At 40.1% G+C, this 17,419-nt stretch overlaps 1 protein-coding gene across 1 annotated transcript in view; it reads left to right on the top strand.

Annotated features, from left to right (window-relative positions):
* Positions 1–16,916, top strand: part of UGGT1 (UDP-glucose glycoprotein glucosyltransferase 1) — a 41,114-nt gene extending 24,198 nt beyond the window's left edge. The window contains exons 25-41 of the mRNA XM_054639226.2: positions 837–967; positions 1,615–1,710; positions 2,032–2,134; positions 2,588–2,667; positions 3,116–3,305; positions 4,979–5,137; positions 6,782–6,867; positions 7,209–7,293; positions 8,613–8,701; positions 9,160–9,264; positions 9,838–9,922; positions 10,473–10,655; positions 11,777–11,937; positions 12,425–12,539; positions 12,780–12,896; positions 13,157–13,316; positions 13,738–16,916. Of these exons, the coding sequence (XP_054495201.2) occupies positions 837–967; positions 1,615–1,710; positions 2,032–2,134; positions 2,588–2,667; positions 3,116–3,305; positions 4,979–5,137; positions 6,782–6,867; positions 7,209–7,293; positions 8,613–8,701; positions 9,160–9,264; positions 9,838–9,922; positions 10,473–10,655; positions 11,777–11,937; positions 12,425–12,539; positions 12,780–12,896; positions 13,157–13,316; positions 13,738–13,763 (1,971 nt within the window). The 3' untranslated portion in view covers positions 13,764–16,916. The remainder of the gene's footprint in view (positions 1–836; positions 968–1,614; positions 1,711–2,031; positions 2,135–2,587; positions 2,668–3,115; positions 3,306–4,978; positions 5,138–6,781; positions 6,868–7,208; positions 7,294–8,612; positions 8,702–9,159; positions 9,265–9,837; positions 9,923–10,472; positions 10,656–11,776; positions 11,938–12,424; positions 12,540–12,779; positions 12,897–13,156; positions 13,317–13,737) is intronic.
* Positions 16,917–17,419: the final 503 nt, after the last annotated feature.

The raw sequence follows: 17,419 nt of genomic DNA, 5'->3' as shown, positions 1-17,419 counted from the left end.
GTTTATTCACACCTGTGTGACCTTTTCTTTTCACTGTGTGCAGTTAGTTGCTGGCATTTGATACAAATTCAAGCCTCTCAATAACAAAGTTCCTTTCATGCTCGTAGTGAATTGAATCCAGGGGTGGAAGGGGATGATAAATTTGCAAGACTATGCTGCTTCAGTTTACTGAGCAAAATGCTGCTGCATTTTGTCCTGACCAAGGTTCCTTGGTCTCTTCTACCATCTGTTTTTATTATAGTTTATCTGAAATGAGGTAAATGATGTTACCATAGTATTTCACTGCAAATAATGAAACACAGCTGTGTACAGCATTGGGTTTTCTTTTGTCATCTGTTTCTGGCTGGGAACAAATCCATTCATGTCCCAGTGGTTGCTGGGGTTAAAAATCTCAGGTGTTGAGTTGTTCTGTTCTATTTTTCTCACTAGCAGAATAACAAGACTTTTCTAGGTAGCTTTTAGGCTTCTGAAGGCTACAGGAAGGAGTTTTGCTGGACTATTAGAATTGGCCTGGCTTTCTGCTGTCCCTTCCAGATGTGGTACTTTATGTATAATTTTAGGTGCCTGACCCAGTGAAAAGTTTAAGTGTGTAGTTTATGCCTTAGTCTGGGGCTCTTGGCTCTAAATACCTGGATTTACCTGTTAAACTCTGCTGCCACTGACATTAATACCAGCCTAAATGGTTGGCTTCCACTGAGACTGGGCTGGAGTATTTATTTAATACATTTTGAATTTTGTTTCAGTGTAGCCTTTGCCTTGACCACCAAACTCCCAAAAAACTCATTTCCTTTTCAAACCAGGACACCTAATAATGCTGATTCTGCTATTTTTGGTAGATTATTGGCCCATTAGAGGATGGAGAGATGTTCAATCAGGATGATTTTCATCTCCTTGAAAATATAATCCTAAAGACATCGGGACAGAAAATCAAATCTCAGATTCAGCAGCTGGGATTTGAAGAAGATCTGTAAGTAAACAGCTGTCACTAGAAATCTCAGTTAATTCAAGAAAAGCTCACAGACCTGTAGGTTACAGTTTTGCTTCTTGGCAAAGGTGTGATGTACAAATCTATTTTCATTGAACTTTCAAGAGGTTTTACACCTTAAAGATTGAATATATGCTTAAAATACTAGACTGAAAAATTATGGAAATACTGAAAAAGAAGTAGTGCTTAAACATAATTATCTTTTATGATAGGACCCCTCTCAAAAGTTTCTCCACTTAGAGGATTGCTTCCTAGTGCTCAGAGTTGCAGTGTAAGATGGGAAGAGTAGTGGAACAAGGGTTTGATCTGAATGGCTTTCAGGTCTGAGTGGTGGTGAAGATCAGGAATGCAGTTCCTGTAACATGGGTGACCCCTAAAATACAGCTGTTCTATATTTGTTGGAGTTAAATCCTTTGGTATACTCAGTAATAAGGCTGCAAGCAGTTTAAATTACTGGTGGATTAACCCTTAAATATGTTTAATTCTTCAGAGCCTGTGCAGAGAGGTAGTAGGAGTGTTTGGTATCTGGATTCTGTTTGCCTTCTCTTTTGCTGCTGCCTGACAGAAATGTGATAACTACAGCCTTTTTTCTTGATATCTGAAAGCCTTTTTCTTTTCCTTCTTTTCAGGGCAAGTGACTTGGTAATGAAAGTGGATGCTCTGCTTTCTGCTCAGCCAAAAGGAGAGGCAAGGATTGAATATCAGTTTTTTGAAGAACGATACAGGTATAGAATTGCTGAACAAGGCTTTTCTGTGTCTTTAAAGTTCCCCATTGTTCTATGTTGCATTTAATTTAAAAAAATCTAAGTAGCAGTAGGAAAGTCCCCAACAGTTTTCAGAAAGATTCCAGAAATTCATTTTATCTCTATAAACATACATGTATATATGCCTGTTTTTTTCTCTATTAAGTTTCTGAAGGTGCACAGCATTTAGGAAGTACTTTCAGTTCAGGATGAGATGGATAACAGTGGGTTGTAATTTCAACTTGCATTTCAAGTGTTTATCCATGTATTTGGTACTTTAAAATTGTATTTTCTTCTGTTTAGTGCAGTTAAACTGAGACCAAAAGAGGGGGAGACATACTTTGATGTTGTGGCCATTGTTGATCCTGTGACCAGAGATGCTCAAAGACTTGCTCCATTACTTTTGGTACGTAGGCAGGGTTGTGAGAACTTCAAATTCCATCATTTTGGAATGTTTGCTTCACTTTGACTGTGTGGTGACCAGTGGCTTTCTAATGGTGTGTCTGAGTTTCACAATGCATTTATCAGTGGAAATACTAATTAAGCTGCATTACACACTAATAAAATCATACTCAGGTATTGTCCAGAGAGCTTTTAGTTTCACTGTTCTAACAGCTTAGTTTGCAGTAACTGTTCTTGAGGAAGGTCTTAGCATGCCAAAAAGAATTCCTGAAATATGAGGAGCAGGTAACTGTGCTTAAAACCACCAATTAAAAAGGGGAAAGGGGTGGTAAAGCAAACCACAAGGAGAAAGGATTTGGAATGAGCAGATCACATTTACCCTGAGGTCCTGTCTATAAAACAGTGGTCAGCTCTCCTCATTAGCATTTTAAGGGATGTCTCTTTCTCATTACTTTAGGTTTTGAACCAATTGATAAATATGAACCTGAGAGTGTTTATGAACTGCCAGTCTAAGCTTTCTGACATGCCACTGAAAAGGTAAGCAGTTCATGATACAGGGTGGGCAGAGAGAGAAACCTGCTGGAATGTGCAAGCACAGAAGCATGGTCAGCTATGCCATGGGAAATCTCAATAACTGCTTTGAGCTCATTTATATCATCATTTCCCATGGAGAATCTGGGAATTTATGTGTGGCATGAAGTAATTCTGCTATTTTACAAGTTGGGTGCTTTTATTTTTTTTTTTTTTTTTGGTATTTATATAAAATTAAATAACTTACTAGTTAAGTGTTGCACAGTTTGTTTTGGTCCTTCAAGATAGAAATTCTGACCTGTCCTAAGATTAACACAACTTGCATTGCTTTGGACAAAGGCTTGGAGACATTAGAGGTCAGGGAAAGCTGATGCCATCTGCATATACAATGAGAGTGAAATATTAGCAAATTTTGGCAGATGTGTGTTCTAACTTTTTCTCTCTGAAATTTCAGCTTTTACCGCTATGTTTTGGAGCCAGAGATTTCTTTCACAGCAGAGAATAACTTTGCTCCAGGACCAATTGCCAAGTTTTTAGATATGCCCCAGTCTCCACTGTTCACTCTGAATTTAAACACTCCTGAGAGTTGGATGGTGGAGTCTGTTAGAACCCCCTATGACCTTGACAATATCTTCTTAGAGGAGGTAAGAGAAATCATCATGTTTCTACTGCATTTAAATGGTGGTGCTTTTCCAGGGCTTGTTTTTTTAATGGGAAAGAAATGCAGAATGTTAAAATACCAATAAACATAGAGCTGTGGATATTACTGCATTTACAGACCTCTAAATGATTTCTAGGAGGGGAAGCATAGGCTCCCCAACAGCAGGATTGCTGTTCTCAATTACTTGTGGATGCCTGACACCATAGGCTTGGAGCAGGTCCTTCCCTTGCTCCTAGAAGCCATCAAGCTGGTTTCAGCTACTGTTTATTTTCACAGTTTCTGTTAACTGGCAAACACTGCTGTGCTCCACAGAAGGATGTGCAGTGTCAATGCAGCAGTAAAACCATGCAGCAGAAATCCACTCAGCTGCTGTAGGTTCAGGAGCTTGCTGCTGCTTGAGCAGACCTTGACTCAGACTGTTGAACTGTGGGTCTGGGCAGTGCTGCCCCACATACAGAGGGAGAAAAAGGGAAAATCCCTTATTTATTTACCTTATTGTAAAGGTATCACACACATGTGTGTACCAAGATGTCAAAGCCTTTCCAAAGAGGCCTCTGGAAAAGTGACAGTGTTTGCAGCCTTGTGAGCATCACAAATGTGGGTCCCCTTCTCACTGATCACTGTATGATTAGTCCCTATTATTAGTCCCCTCTTACTTCTGCACCTCTCTGATATTGTATGGGAATATGATGTGGTATTGTGGTATATCTGGTATTGCTAATCCTCTACTAGTTATTCACAAATCTAGGAAATTTGGTGTGTGTTTTATGGTTTTGGTTTTGGGTTAGTGTGTTTTGGTTTAGGAGTTTCTTGCTTTTCTTCTCTTGACCTAGCTGTGAAGGCATAAATGAAGCATTAATACTACATTTCAAGCCTCTGATTTCCATGCCTGCCCCATTGATTATTGAAAGCCTGAGAGAGGGGGGGATTAAATGCCTCAGGCATTCCAAGTGCATCCCTGAGCTTCTGAATAAACAGCAGCTTTACCTTTGCAGGTGCACCATTTCCAGTTCCCAATGTGCAGTCTGTTGGTGCTCTAGCAATTAATCTGTCATTTTGGATGTGCAGTGAGAGGAGATGCTTTGTGGGATTAGACTAACATTCTGCTTATGTACTGTCCTCAGGCTACATCTGAATTTGGCCTGGTAGGGACCCAAGTCTTTTGGGGTTGTGGGTTTCTTTTTTTTTTTTTTGTTATTTTTTCTCTTCTCTTTCCTTGGCACTTTTGTTCAGTACAGAAAAAAAGGAATGGGTGTGTCCTGATAGTACCCTAGTGCACTGTAAGAGCAAAACAAAATGTTTATTTCAGATATTAAGCAGGTTTACAGTCAAAATTCTGGATCCTATCATATACTTTTTATGAGATACCAACTCCATTCTCCAGTAAATGTTAAAAAAATTAATTGTGGAATAGAGCAACAATCCTTCCCTTTTCTTATCCTAGCATATGTTGAGATTCAAATTCTTTTGGTCTGGGCCACTCTTAATATTTGTGTGAGAATTATCACTTGAAGGAGCTGAGCTCTGAGGTTTTCTAGGTATTTGTCTAACAATAAAATTACTCTGGTGAAATTGTTTTTTTTTTTTAAATTACTATAGCTATTGTAGAGAATAAAAGCAGGCACTTTAAAGCTCAGCAGTGTCTGCTCCTTTCAGGTGGAGAGTGTTGTGGCTGCAGAGTATGAGCTGGAGTACCTGCTGCTGGAGGGCCACTGCTATGACATTACAACTGGGCAGCCACCTCGGGGGCTCCAGTTCACCCTGGGCACCTCCAGCAGCCCTGTCATCGTGGATACCATTGTCATGGCCAACCTGGTGAGTGTTCTCCTGCAGCTGGCACAGCCAGCACAGCCCCTGCCTTCCAGCCCTGGCTATTTCCTAGCATGGCCTCTGGCTTTGGGGTGGAACTTGCACTCCACAGCTGCTTGCAGATGCACCAGAACCCCATCATTCCTCACACTGGTGTCTGAAGCCTCTCACCTCTTTCAAGATGAGCTCCTTTCCCTTCTGAGATACTCTGGAATGTCTTTAAATGCTGCCAATATTCTCAAGCAGCCCCTTTCCAGGGGAGCTCCGTTGTTTTCCTGGGACAGGGTCCTCCTTGGGCCATCCACTCTGGTGCTGTGAGCCTCAGGCTGTCTCATTTCTGGGACCCATTTCTTCAGGAGATCTATGGCATAAATGGAGAGAGAGTCAGCAAGGATAGTTGGCATTGTGGAAAATAAAGGAAGTGTGAAAGAATGGAATTTGCTTATTTTAGGTGAGGAAAGGTGCTGGAAATCCAAGTGTGTGATTGTTCCCTGCAGCTGATTTTGTAATGTCACTGCATAAGGGATGTGTCTGTTCTCAGTGTCCACACTGGAACAGGGGACAGATATGGACTGAAATTATGGCCGAGGAATTTTGCCACTGGAGTGTTTTCTTGATATGTAATGTTAGTGAAAAACTGAAGTAAATTACCTTTTTTTTTTTAATCTTAAAGTTTTTTTAAGTTATTCCATTTATTTAAAGAATTAAAATAAAAACAATGAAAAAATATTCCTTGTTTCCTGGTGCTAAATATTTATTTTAGAATTCTAACTCATTTTCAATTTGTGCCTTTTCTTAGCCAGAGTATATCCTACAGTGATGTAGTATTTCTTACTGTAGAAAGAAAGATGTCCCGTATTTTACATGTGATCAGCCTTATTTTACATGTGAATTTACATGTGGTGTGTTTATGTTAGGGACTAAAACTCAGAAGTGTCCTTTTTCTAATTAACTATACCAAAATTTTCAGAAATATTTTTTAATTTCCTTTTTAAAGCAGCCTGGCTCACATAGGAGCTGCAAGCATTTGAAGCCACAGTACAAAAGTGAATGGGACACTAAAGCATCTCTACAGTTGCACGTTTCTTCTATAGGCCTCATAATCTAAATCACAGAGGAAAATATTCAGATCTGGAATCTGAAGCTTAAAAAGACTTGAACACAATATTTGAATTTTTAATATTTTTAAAATATTTTAATTTTCTGTAGAAGAGATATCTTGTAATAGGTAAATTATGATACTGCTTCTGCTGTAGGTGAATTACCACTCTGTAGAGCTTCAGAATTCCTTTAGATTTTCTTGTATAATCACAAATTAGTGTTTTGAAATTCCCTCACTCTTTCATGAAGGCAACTTTTTGCAGGAAAAGACTTTGGGTTTGCACTGATCCCATCAGGACAGTGAAGACTTTGATCTAACAAATAATGCCAGACTTGTTCAAGCTTCTATCTCATAGGGAAAACCCAACAATTTTGAATGGAATGATTTCTGGGGCTTTTCTCCTTTTGTCTGGGTTTAAAGCCCTTAATCAATGGGCTTGCAAATAATATTTTAGATCTGAAACAGTGAGTCAAAACCCATAACTTTAAAGCTAATTTTTCTCCATTTGCATTTTCTGAAAAGTGCCAAATATTCTTTTCACTTTACAGGGCTACTTCCAGTTAAAAGCCAATCCTGGTGCATGGACTCTAAGACTGAGAAAAGGCAGATCTGAAGATATTTACAGGATCTACAGGTAGGTCAGGATAAGAAATACTTCAGTCTTTTTCTTGTAAAACATCTGAAGTATGTAGGCATTGTAATATGTGAATCTAATGGTTCCCTTGTCAAAGTGTGGTGACCTGAACAGCAAATTAAACAGCAAATTACATTTCATACTGAACATAAGTTGTGCAAGGTGAAATTCATTAATTTAAAATCCCATTAAGTGTGTTCAAATAAATGCATTTGTTTCTTTGGCATGTCTGAAACCTGTTTTGCAGTGCTGAGGCTAAATACATGTATAGAAATGGCCAGAAGAAATAAAGAACATATTTTTGCTTTGTAGTAAAAGTCAGTATCTTGCTCTATTTTCAGCCACGATGGCACGGACTCTCCACCTGAAGCTAATGAAGTTATTGTTGTTCTCAATAACTTCAAGAGCAAAATTATTAAAGTGAAGGTGAGTTTATAAACCAGAGGTGCCCTTAAAGAAGTCTGTTTGACAGCAGTGGGGAGAAACTTGGATGAAGGCCTGAAGTTCCCTTCCCATGAGCATACACCTGAGGCAGTCTGCACTAGGCTCACCTCACAGTATCAGGGGTAGAGAGCATCACCTGTAGCCTTGATTTGGGTTTTTAATACAGGAGAGAATGACAAAGTCCTGTTCCTTGTGTATGTCCTTGAGCTACAATAATACTCACATTTTCCTGACTGCTTATAACTTCAGGAAAAAGCAGTTTTGTATGCCCTATGTCTAGTAATGTACACATGTACATTTTATATTACATATGTAGTACATGTCTAGTGATAAACCTTCAGTATGTCCCCTGAGCCAGCATTTTATCTGTCACAGATAAATTGCATTCATTTTTTTTTTGTGTCACTCTGACACAGGCTAGGTAAGAATACATTTGAAAAAAAAAAGAAAAAAAAAAGGTAAATTACTAATGTGCTGTCTCTTAGGGTTGCCTGTCAGGTAATGCCATAGCTGAGAAGTTCAAGGAGAATGCCTGGTAGATAAGTGATTGTCACCCTGAGTTTTTAAGATTTTCTAAGCCTTCTGATGTTAACATTCTTGTAGTGAATTTTCTCACACACTTTCTGTAAATAACTCATTGTTTTGCATTCCTTTATGGAGGAAGAGAGAGTTGATAGACTGTTAGTTTAACCAGTGGTATTGGAGAGGTGCCACTGTCACCCTCCAATCCACTGTCACTTTTAGAAAACTATAAATGTTAGAGTCAAAAAATAAACAGCCCTTTTTTCTCTTTCACCTTGAAAACAGTGTGAGTGTGTATTCTTTTGTGTCCTATAGCAACAAGTGATGGCTATAACAGAGCCAGTTCACACCTGACACCATTTACTTGTGCTGGACACTTTTGGGATGTTCTCCCCATTCACTGTCTTATTTGTGTACCTGCTCTGGAGTCTCAGTGCCAATTATACCAGTTAGAGACTGGTGGAGTTGGTGTGTTGGTTTTTTTGAGGGCTAGGGGTTATTGGTTTCTTTCTTTGCCAGAAAGATCACTGGCATCCATCTCATGAAACATCTCTTTACCATCCAGACTAACATGCCTTTGGTGTCTAAAAGCTCCTTTGGAACCTGTTTGGAAAAAGTCACTCATTACTGAGCTGTTTTCCCAGAGAACTTAGGTTATCTGTCAGCTCATGGGGTGTAATTTAAGTAGGTAAAAACAGAACCAGTGTCAGGACAACACTCCTGACAATATCTACTCAATATGTGGTTCCAACTCACTAAAGCCATGCCATGCTTCACAGGTTCAGAAAAAGTTTGATATGATGAATGAAGATCTGCTAAGTGATGGCACCAATGAGAATGAATCTGGATTTTGGGAATCTCTGAAATGGTAAAACTAATTCAATGATAACCTACAAGTTTCTTGAAACTGGAGAACTATTTGGCAATACCATGGTGGCTGTGAAATTCCACAGCTGTCTCTTAAGTCTGCTTGAATTCAGGGCTGTCATTCATTGGACTCCTCTGCTTCTGTTTCTAGAGCTCTGGGCTCCTGCTTTGCACCTGCTTTTACCTTCCTTTACCCCCCCTGCCACTTGGGATCCTGAAAACATTGCTCCTTCCCAGGAGCTGCACCTCAGCAGTGCTCTCTCAATCAAAGGTGTTCATGTCTGAGCTCCTGGACCTTCCCTGTCCTTGTGCACAGCACTCTGCCCTGGGAAGATGCCCTGGGCAGCAGGGAATGACACCCAAAGCCCACAGACCAATTGTGTTAAAGCAAAAATGGAGCCATTTTCTGTATTTGCAGCCTTTCCTTTGTCCTTCACAGAACCATGTTCTTCCTTTCAGGGGATTCACAGGAGGACAAAAGAATGAAGATGTGAAACAGGATAAAGATGATGTACTAAATATATTCTCTGTGGCTTCAGGACACCTATATGAGAGATTCCTACGGTTAGTTGAGAATTTATGACCCCAATGTGCCAAAGGGTGGTGGCCTTGCACCAGGAGAAAGGTTACAATCTGCAAGAGTATAAAAAACCACACTTTTTCAATGCTTCAGAAATCCACTAGAATCTGCATCTCCTGTGTCATGGGAACTTCTGTCTGCATAGCATTCATGAGTTAAAAATTGACTTAGTTTAATAGATGGTGTGTTGCTGTCCTAAATTTTCTCAATACAATATAACCAATGTATTGTTAAGAAGTTACAGAATAAGTCACAGTTGCTTTGGAAAGAATCTGAGTTTCTGTTGTTCTCAAAGGACTGTGAAAGCCAACAGGTTGTATATTCTCTGCCTAGTTAAAGTATAGAGATGGTGGGGGTTTACTCATTTTGTTCAAATTAAGCAATTTACAATAGGCTGAAGCTACCCACTTTTTCTTTATGCATGAAGTTCAGTTACCTGACACATAACTGCAAATAATTTAATCATGCAGCTGAGCAATTTGTAATCTATGACACAGCTCATCTTTTGTGGGTGCCACTTGTTGCTGTAACTGCTTTATTTTTTTTTCTTTTGATAGCATAATGATGTTGTCTGTGCTGAAACACACCAAGACTCCTTTAAAGTTTTGGTTTCTGAAGAACTACTTATCACCTACATTCAAGGTTTGTTACTAATTAGAAATTTGTTTGGTGGTGGGGGAAAGGTGCCACAAGCTGCTTCCCCCTCCCTTTCCCAGCATCACTTGGCTAAACCTGAACTCACCCAAAGCTGGAGGAAGCCTCACAGATGGGAATGTCAGCTGATGTGACAGTGGGCCAAGTTTTTCTAGTAAAAAAATTCTCCCAATGCTCTTCTCTCATTTTACATGCTCCCACTTACACTGCTTTGTACACCCCTAAACAATTGTCCCATCTGTGAATTTTTATGATTTGAGTCATACAGTCTCATCTGTGGATCACTGTGAAATGGCTCATAAGGAACTGTGTGGACAAAAATGCTGAAATAGTTAGTTGCTTTACAATTTATATTGATTGTTCAGCTTGGGCCCCAGTGTTTTGTGTGAATTAAAAATGAAACTGATTTTCTTTGTGGTATTTCATTTTCTGATGTTCTGTGCCTTCGACTGAAGTCTGTCTCTTGTAATGTGCTTTTCTTTTTCCTGCAGAGGAACAAAGAACTGAGATAAGCTGCTTTTTTCCCCTCCCTCTGCAGGAGTTCATCCCATACATGGCCAAGAAGTACAATTTCCAGTATGAGCTTGTCCAGTATAAATGGCCACGCTGGCTGCACCAACAAACAGAGAAGCAGAGAATCATCTGGGGTTACAAGATCCTCTTTCTAGATGTGCTCTTCCCATTAGCTGTTGATAAAATCCTCTTTGTGGATGCTGATCAGGTAACACAGTGGCTGCAGTTATTTGATCTGTTCTTTTTTTCCTATTTTTTTTTTATTCATGAGTTCTAGAATACAATTTCCATATTGTTGGAAGTGTTGCAAGTTTGAGCCCTTCACAGGCATGACTGGAGGTTGATTCTGTAATTATGGCATGCTTCACTGAGGGCTGGGTTTTATGCCTGTATCCACAAGATTGGTTTTGTTGGCCTGTCTTTTACTGTTATCTGGTTCCTCATTCACTCACTGTGATTCCAGATTCTCATTTCACCCTTCCATTTTTGCAGTTCAGTCTGTTCTCCCAGCCTGCAGATCACTTACCACAGACAGTATTTTCCTAAGTCACCAACAACTCTGCCCTCCCAGGCCCCTGCTTTTAACTTGACCACATCTGAGTGGCTTTCAGAGGAGGAGAAGGCAAATCCCTTGTGCACAAGGCCATGGGAGGCTTTGTGTGTGCCCCCTCCTCAGCTCCTGGGTGGGAAGGGCAGGCAATGTGCACAGTGAGAACTGCCAAAACTGCTCTCAAAAGTACATGTGAAATGAGAAGTGCAGATTATCAACAAGTGACTGTGAACTGCCTGGGGGTTTGGCACATGTACAGGGTGAAGCCATGCCAGGTCAAACTGAAGCTGAAGGACCAGTTAGGAGAGATTTCCAGCTCCCCAGTTGTGATTTTGGACAGTTTGTTTCTCTGCTTGTGAGAGATACCAGGACATTTATTTCCCCATTAGAGTGGTATTTTTAAAGTAGTGCTAGTGCCACATTTGTGTCAAAAAGCCATTGAAATGCTTTCATCCCTGAAGGGTCTGCAAACGCTGAATAGGAGGGGATACCAAGAATCCCAGTTCATGTATAGTGAGAATTCTTGCTGCTTATTAAGAAACACTTTTGCACTTCATCTGTCAACCCAACCCCCATCAGGTTCTTTGAAGTTCTATTTTATTTGCTCCAGCTCTAAGGGCAGGGGAGACAACACCTTTTGTGCTGTATTTTTGTACCACTTACACATAATGCAAAAACCTGCCATTTGCTCAGTTGGAATGAAATCCTGTACAGCATTTACAAACAACCCTAGAAGGGCAGGCTCCTAGAAATGAAAAGAAAATGTGCTTTCCCTTCAGATTGTGCGCACAGATCTGAAGGAATTGAGGGATTTCAATCTGGATGGTGCTCCTTATGGATACACCCCATTCTGTGACAGCCGAAGGGAGATGGATGGATACAGGTTCTGGAAATCAGGATACTGGGCAAGTCATTTAGCTGGAAGAAAATACCACATCAGGTATGAAGAATTTTTTTTTCTTTTTTTTTCAAAATAGAGGGATAAAATTTTTGTTGCTGCTTAGACCTAGCAGAAAACCAGCTGTGGTATGCAGTGCTGCATGAACCATTTGTTGCTTCCTGTTGCCTCTTTAAGGTTCTGTGGCCAATGAAGCACTAGAGACACTGAAGTTATTTTCAGTGTGCTACAACTTTTAGAGAGGAAGAACTGAAGTGTTAGCTAACAGACATCTTCCTTTGTTAATAACAAATGTTGGAACAGGGACTGCATGACAGCAAAGCTAAGACAGATTTCTTGAAAATTCTTTTTTATACATGCCATGACTTTGTTAGAACTGCTTTCCTGCCTTGTAATAGATCATAGATGTGCTGCCACCCTGAGATTGTTTTAGGGTATTGTGTCTCAGGGGTTTAGTAGGGCTGCAGTGTTACCCCCCCAGTGAAATGACTAATTGCAATCATTACTTAATTGCACCATGTCCATGTAGTGCTCTGTACGTTGTGGATCTGAAGAAGTTCAGGAAGATAGCAGCTGGAGATCGACTCAGAGGACAGTATCAGGGTCTGAGTCAGGATCCAAACAGCCTGTCCAACCTTGATCAGGTGTGCTTTATTGTGTTTGTTCTGTTTTACTGGGCTATGGTGTCAGGATGGGACTGATTTTCCCAGAGGTCTTTGTTTGGAATGGGATGAAGTGTGGATTCATCACTTCATATTTGCATTGGCAAAAAAGAAAACTCTTACAGAAATTAACCTTCACAATCCTGTTGGTTTAGGAGGGGGGTTGCTTCTCCCATCCTGCACCCTGTGGAAACAGCTACTAACTCTTACTCTGCACAACAGGATTTGCCAAACAACATGATCCACCAAGTACCAATTAAGTCCCTCCCCCAGGAGTGGCTGTGGTGTGAAACATGGTGTGATGATTCCTCGAAGAAGAGAGCAAAAACCATTGATCTGGTGAGTGCAGGATGATTCCCTCACTCTTACAGCACATGAAAATACAGCAAACAGTTGTAGAGGCACTTCCCTCCCTCAGCACATTTTCAGCACTTGAGTTTTTTGCCATTAGCTTCTGTGTTTCTCTTACCTGGAGCAGTGGCATTGTTGTGAACTTGGAAAGAGACTTTGCACTGTTCTCTGGCTGAAGATCCCTGCAGAGGGGAGCACACCTCTGTTGAGTGCAGAAACCTTTTGTAGCCTGTCTGTTCTGTTTGCAGTGTAACAACCCAATGACCAAAGAGCCCAAGCTGCAGGCAGCCATGAGGATAGTTCCAGAGTGGCAGGACTATGATCAAGAAATCAAACTACTCCAGAGTAATTTCCAGAAGGAGAAAGAAATGGGAACACCAGCTGAGATGCCAGGACAACACACACATGGTAACTTTTCTTTCTGTACTTCTGGGACTTTCTCTGTGCCTGTTGGTCTTGTGCTGTGTCCTCCCTCACTTGTACCATGCAAGGGCTGAATGATGGAATGAGGGCTGAATTAAATCATCAGGGAGTGTCATGGGATGGAAGGAGCTTGATGAGCAAGTCTGGTGTAATTTAACCTAATTCTGAAAGCCAGAGAACAGATTTGTTCTAGTTCTGTAAGAGACCCTCACTGTTCTTGCAGTTTTATGAGCTTGGCCTTTTCTTAACCCTTAAAGAAGTTCTGCTGCACACTGTGGGTGGGAATTGTTCTTCAGGCACTGGTACCTTGCAAAAAACAGCTCTTGGGAGCTTTATTGATTCTCAAACCAACCTGCCAACTGAGGCAGCTCAAACTGAGTGTTCATTTTTCTCTCCTCTTCTACAGATCCAGCAGCACATGTGGAATTATGATCCATGGAGACAAATTCAAGTTAGACTCTTTCATAGACAATTTTTATATTGGAAGCTAGTTTTTTTCCGGTGTGTCTGCAAAACTGCTGAATAATTGAATGGGATGATGTATGCATTTCTATTACTTGCCTTTGGGTTAATTTCTGCATATGAAATAGGATCTGGATTGCTGGAATTAGCATTCCTGGTGTTTTGCACCTGTGGTGGAGATGAAAGAGCCCATGATGGAATTTAGTGTTTCAGAAACAAAACTTCACAATCCACCAGAAGAGCCACAGCCTGTTCCTTCAGCTGTTGCTGCCTCCACCACTGCTGAAGCTCCAGTTTAGCCTCAGATCTAACTTGAGAGTCTGGGAATTGCAGACATACATCCTAACCTCAACTGATGGACACAAATTTTTCCAGGTAACATTATAAAGCTCGAAATTATGCCTTGAGTTTGGGACACTGTTTCATCTTCAGGTTTTCAAACAATTGAAAATACTTCTTGGATTTGTTCAGTCTGCCCTTGATTTTGTAACAAAATCAGCATTATTTTGATTTTCTATTTTCTGTCTTCATTTATTGCCCAACTTTTGATGGTTTGGCTTAATGTAAAGCTCTACCACAATCTCTTTAAATGCCCATCCAAATCCCTAAGCTCACAAAGTGAGCAGAACACAGAATTTGGCAGCTGAGTTCATCCTAGCCTCTGACTTGAATCAAAGTGCCCTCCCTTCCTCCTCCTCCAAGTGTAAATCAGTCTGCAAAACTGGCAGGGCCTTACTCTTGCTGTGGTTCACTGATTCATGAATGTTTTTTTGTTTATGAAAAATCTGTGGAACTTGGAAGTTTATCATCATGTAAATTTCATTAACTTTATTTTTCTTCAAACAGAGATGTTGTCACATCAATAAAAACTTCAGAGTTCTTAGGTCTTAAGCCTTAGTTCCCACTTTGATCATCCTTTTTCCTTGCACACATTACAGTCCTCATTTGATTTTGGGGTTTCTGGATATTTCACTTGCATTTGCTTTCATTCTGTGCATAGACAAGGAGGTCTCTTCTTGCAAGGGTTAATTACCCTGGGCTGTTTTATCATTCATGTCTTCATTTTGAAAGATGCTGCTGCTGCCATAGTTCTGTACTATGAACATACCAATTAAAGAAAACCCTCAAACCCAGTTTCCCCCTTTCTGTAGGGTTAATAGAGTCTGCTCCCTGTAACTCTGAAGAGTTGAAATGTAAGAACTAAAAGGAGATTTCTAGTACAAAATATAGTCACCTATGCAGCTTGAGAAATCCAAACTTTTTTGGGTTTTGTGACTCCCTTATTTTCATACAGATAAATGTTTTGTGCTGCAAGACCTTCAACCCAATAATCATATCTCAGTATAAGAATATTGAAATATTCTTCTGGAATTGCTGTGTTATAAATCCTATTATGTTTTGGAGGAATCTGAAAGAAGACATCAGTAGTATTTAAACTGTTCAATAGTGTGACTTAAGAGAAAAAGCAGCTCTTCTCCAGCCAGCTGAAGGAAGGGCACAAACTCTTAAAAAAAGCACATTAAGAGCAACTGACAGAGTTTATCAGCTTAAGTATTCCCCACTTAGTGGGGTTTTAAATTCAGATAGTCTGTCTGGTGTCTCTGGAAATGACAGGTGAGGTGCCTTATGCTTCCCATCAAAACTGCTCCACTTAAGGAGAAGCAGACTTAGAGTAGCAGGGCTTTTTTTAGTGTAAAATGCAATACACCTGCCAACAAATTAATTACATGTGATGTCAATTAGCCTCTTTTAAACAGCTAAGACAGCACAGGTAAGGTTGTCCTTTCTGTGGTCAGCTCCAAATCAGTTCAGCCTTGCTGGAGCACATGGAGTGGCACAGGGAGAAGTGGGCAGGAGCTGTACACCCCTTATTCCTTCTAGAGATGGATGGAGCAAGAATGGGCTCAAGCCCTCAAAGCAGGAGCAGCTTTCTGTGAAACAAGGCCCTTTCCTCTCTAGAACTGTATCTGGCTTCTTTTTCCCCCCCAAATTATATTAGGAGTCACAAGACTGGGAAGAAAGCCACCTCTTAAATTCAGCACATTTATAATGCTTTGTTGGATAAGAAAATACTTCTAAATTAAATGTCAGTTACAATGATTTTTTTAAATATGCTCCTTCATTCTGATAGTTAATGTATGTACTTGAGCACCCACACTGCATCCATTGTTTGTTTAATGATAGGATCTCTCTGGCTATGGAGGGTAATTTTGTTGTCTCCAGTTAACAGACACCATGCTCTTCATTTTTTATGAAGAAATAGAAGTCATCTAACTCACAATTGATACAGAAGAAACCAGAAACATACTGTGAGATTCTATACCTTTGCAGTATGGGAAGGTGTTCTCAAATAAAGTATAAAATGCACATGGTATTGATCATTCTGAATGTGAACTGTTCCCATTTTTCCTGAGAAGCTGCTATTTATTTCCACCCAAAAATGACAATCAAAAAGAGAAGAACCACTTCTTTTGGATCTGTGCATGTGTTTGCTCTTGGATGCTCAATGGGGCCTTGAAAGACAAATAGTTTTCACCCCCATGTAGAAAGCATCTTGGAGTGAGATGCTTAATGAAATAGAGCAGCTGCTCTCACATCACTGATGGCCTGGTCCTGTCACCAGCAGAGTGATGATAATTAGAAAATAGGGATTGCAGGGGTCACAGTGGGGTTTTGCATCCCCCAGAGTAGAAAAGCCACATCTGGGGCAAGGTGAAGGCATTGTTCCCATCTCTGCCACAAGCAGCTTGACCTCTTGGTGAGGAGTTCACACTTGAGAAATGCCCTCTACTTTTATTTCAAAAGGAACGTTTTACTAAAAAGCAAATAGCAAAGAAACAAAACTTTAAGATTTCTCTTTCCTTTAGCTATATGGAGTTATAAAGAAAATGAAAGGGACATGTAAAAGCAGTAAATACCCAGTAACAGTCTTAGGAATCAGAACATTGTTAAATTATGACCTGGTTTTACCCAAATCTTCTGTAATCTGTTCAAGAATATTCCATAACTCTGTGTGGCAAGTGATCCAAGGTGTGGGGGGTTCTCTTTACTGAATGGCACTGAGATCACAGTGAACTTCCTTAAGAACAAGATCCAACATAATAAAACCTCTGCTGTTCTTTACCCTTGTCTCTCCTGTCAGTTGCTTTGGGGCAGATAACTGAGGTTTTAGTAGTGTTCCTTGGAGTACATTTTTCACTCATTGCATGCAGGTGTTGGGATGCTGTTGAAAAGCTAAAAGGGAAAAAGAGGAAAGGGTTCCTCCTCCCAGCCAGTCTTCTTAATCAAGGTATTTGAGTAACCCCTAAACTTCTGTTAAACAATAGGAATATTTTATATAAATCTACCTTTTAGGTCTTTTTTTTTTTTTGGAACTCTACCTACTGCTACTGTAAAAGAATGTTTCTGTCAGCTTTTTGTAATTTCTTCATTTGATTTGGTTTTACACTGATACTTCACAGTAAGCACTGGGAAAGTGATCCTCCCGAAATACTTCCAAGTACAGAGATGTGTCTGAAGTTCTTTCAGAGTTGGGAATGAATTCCAAACTCCTATGGGACTCTAAAAGCCTCTTTTCCAGAGCATCTTGATTAATCAAAGATCTATAAAATGGACAGCTTGACACA

Source organism: Agelaius phoeniceus, chromosome 10 (assembly GCF_051311805.1).
Source record: "Agelaius phoeniceus isolate bAgePho1 chromosome 10, bAgePho1.hap1, whole genome shotgun sequence".
In the NCBI taxonomy this organism is placed as follows: Eukaryota; Metazoa; Chordata; class Aves; order Passeriformes; family Icteridae; genus Agelaius; species Agelaius phoeniceus.
Note: the sequence above shows the minus strand (reverse complement) of the source record. Positions and strands in the feature narration are given on the sequence as shown.